At 58.4% G+C, this 1,030-nt stretch overlaps 1 protein-coding gene across 1 annotated transcript in view; it reads right to left on the reverse strand.

Annotated features, from left to right (window-relative positions):
- The window catches only part of plcxd2 (phosphatidylinositol-specific phospholipase C, X domain containing 2), a 21,706-nt gene extending 21,385 nt beyond the window's left edge, over window positions 1-321 (reverse strand). The window contains exon 1 of the mRNA XM_048603291.1: window positions 135-321. Coding sequence (XP_048459248.1) covers window positions 135-321 — 187 coding nt within the window. The remainder of the gene's footprint in view (window positions 1-134) is intronic.
- Between the last annotated feature and the right edge of the window lie 709 nt (window positions 322-1,030).

Genomic DNA, 1,030 nt, shown 5'->3' on the forward strand with positions numbered 1-1,030 from the left:
TCCCAGTCCGGGATCTACACACCCCCCACACACTCCACATCCCCAGGATGCACAGGCAGATCCTAGTCCCGGATCTCCTCCCCCTCCCCCCGCCAAGGGTGCACAGGCAGATCACAGTCCCGGATCTCCCTTACCTGGCACGGCCAGATTGGCGAGAGGCAGGGCGCTGAGAGCCGGCGGGAGGTTGCCCATCCAGTCGGCATGTGGAGAGGCCGGTCCCCGGGGGTCGGGCTCCCGGGGAGTGGGAGGAGCAGGAGGCTGTGAAGCTCCGAGCTGCCGCACCGCCCGGAACAGCCAGGCAGCCCAGCCGGCTACAGACATCCAGCACCCGCCGAGGGCAGAAAACCCGAGATGCTGCACACTCCCTCCCCACCCTCTCTCAACTCGCACGTAATCCTTTAATCCGGTCAGAGTCTGCAAACACACAGCCTCCTAAAGGATTACACCACCTCACACCTACTCCAATACAACCATCTCCCTGCAAATATTTCACCTCCAAGGGGGCTATTCCTGCTCTGTTCCCCTCACCAGGGACAGCTACCATCTCCTCATTACCTCTGCTCATCACTTCCTCCCCCTCCCTCGGTCTTCACTCTCTCTTCACCCCTTCTCCCCCCTCTCCCTCCCTTCCCCCCCTTCTCTCCCTTCACCCCTTCTCTCCCTTCATCTCCCCTTCCCTCTCTTCACCTCCCTTTCTCTTTCTTCACCCCCTCTTCTCTCCCTTCATCTCCCCTTCCCTCTCTTCACCTCCCTTTCTCTCTTTACCCCCCTCTTCTCTCCCTTCACCCCCCTCTTCTCTCTCTTCACCTCACCTTCCCTCTCTTCGTCCCCTTTTTTCACCCCCCTCTGTCTTCACTTCCCATTCTCTCTTCACCCCCCTTCTCTCTCTTCTCCCCCTAAATGTAACTCTTGTTCTGTATCTTGTGCCCCCCCACTTCCTTTTTCTCTGAGGCTGTTGCTTACAGCCCTGTTTTGCTTTCTCTGCAGATGCTGCCGGACCTGCTGTGTGTTTGTTTTAATATCCCCAGCA

The sequence above is a fragment of the Rhincodon typus genome, chromosome 11 (genome assembly GCF_021869965.1).
Source record: "Rhincodon typus isolate 14 chromosome 11, sRhiTyp1.1, whole genome shotgun sequence".
In the NCBI taxonomy this organism is placed as follows: Eukaryota; Metazoa; Chordata; class Chondrichthyes; order Orectolobiformes; family Rhincodontidae; genus Rhincodon; species Rhincodon typus.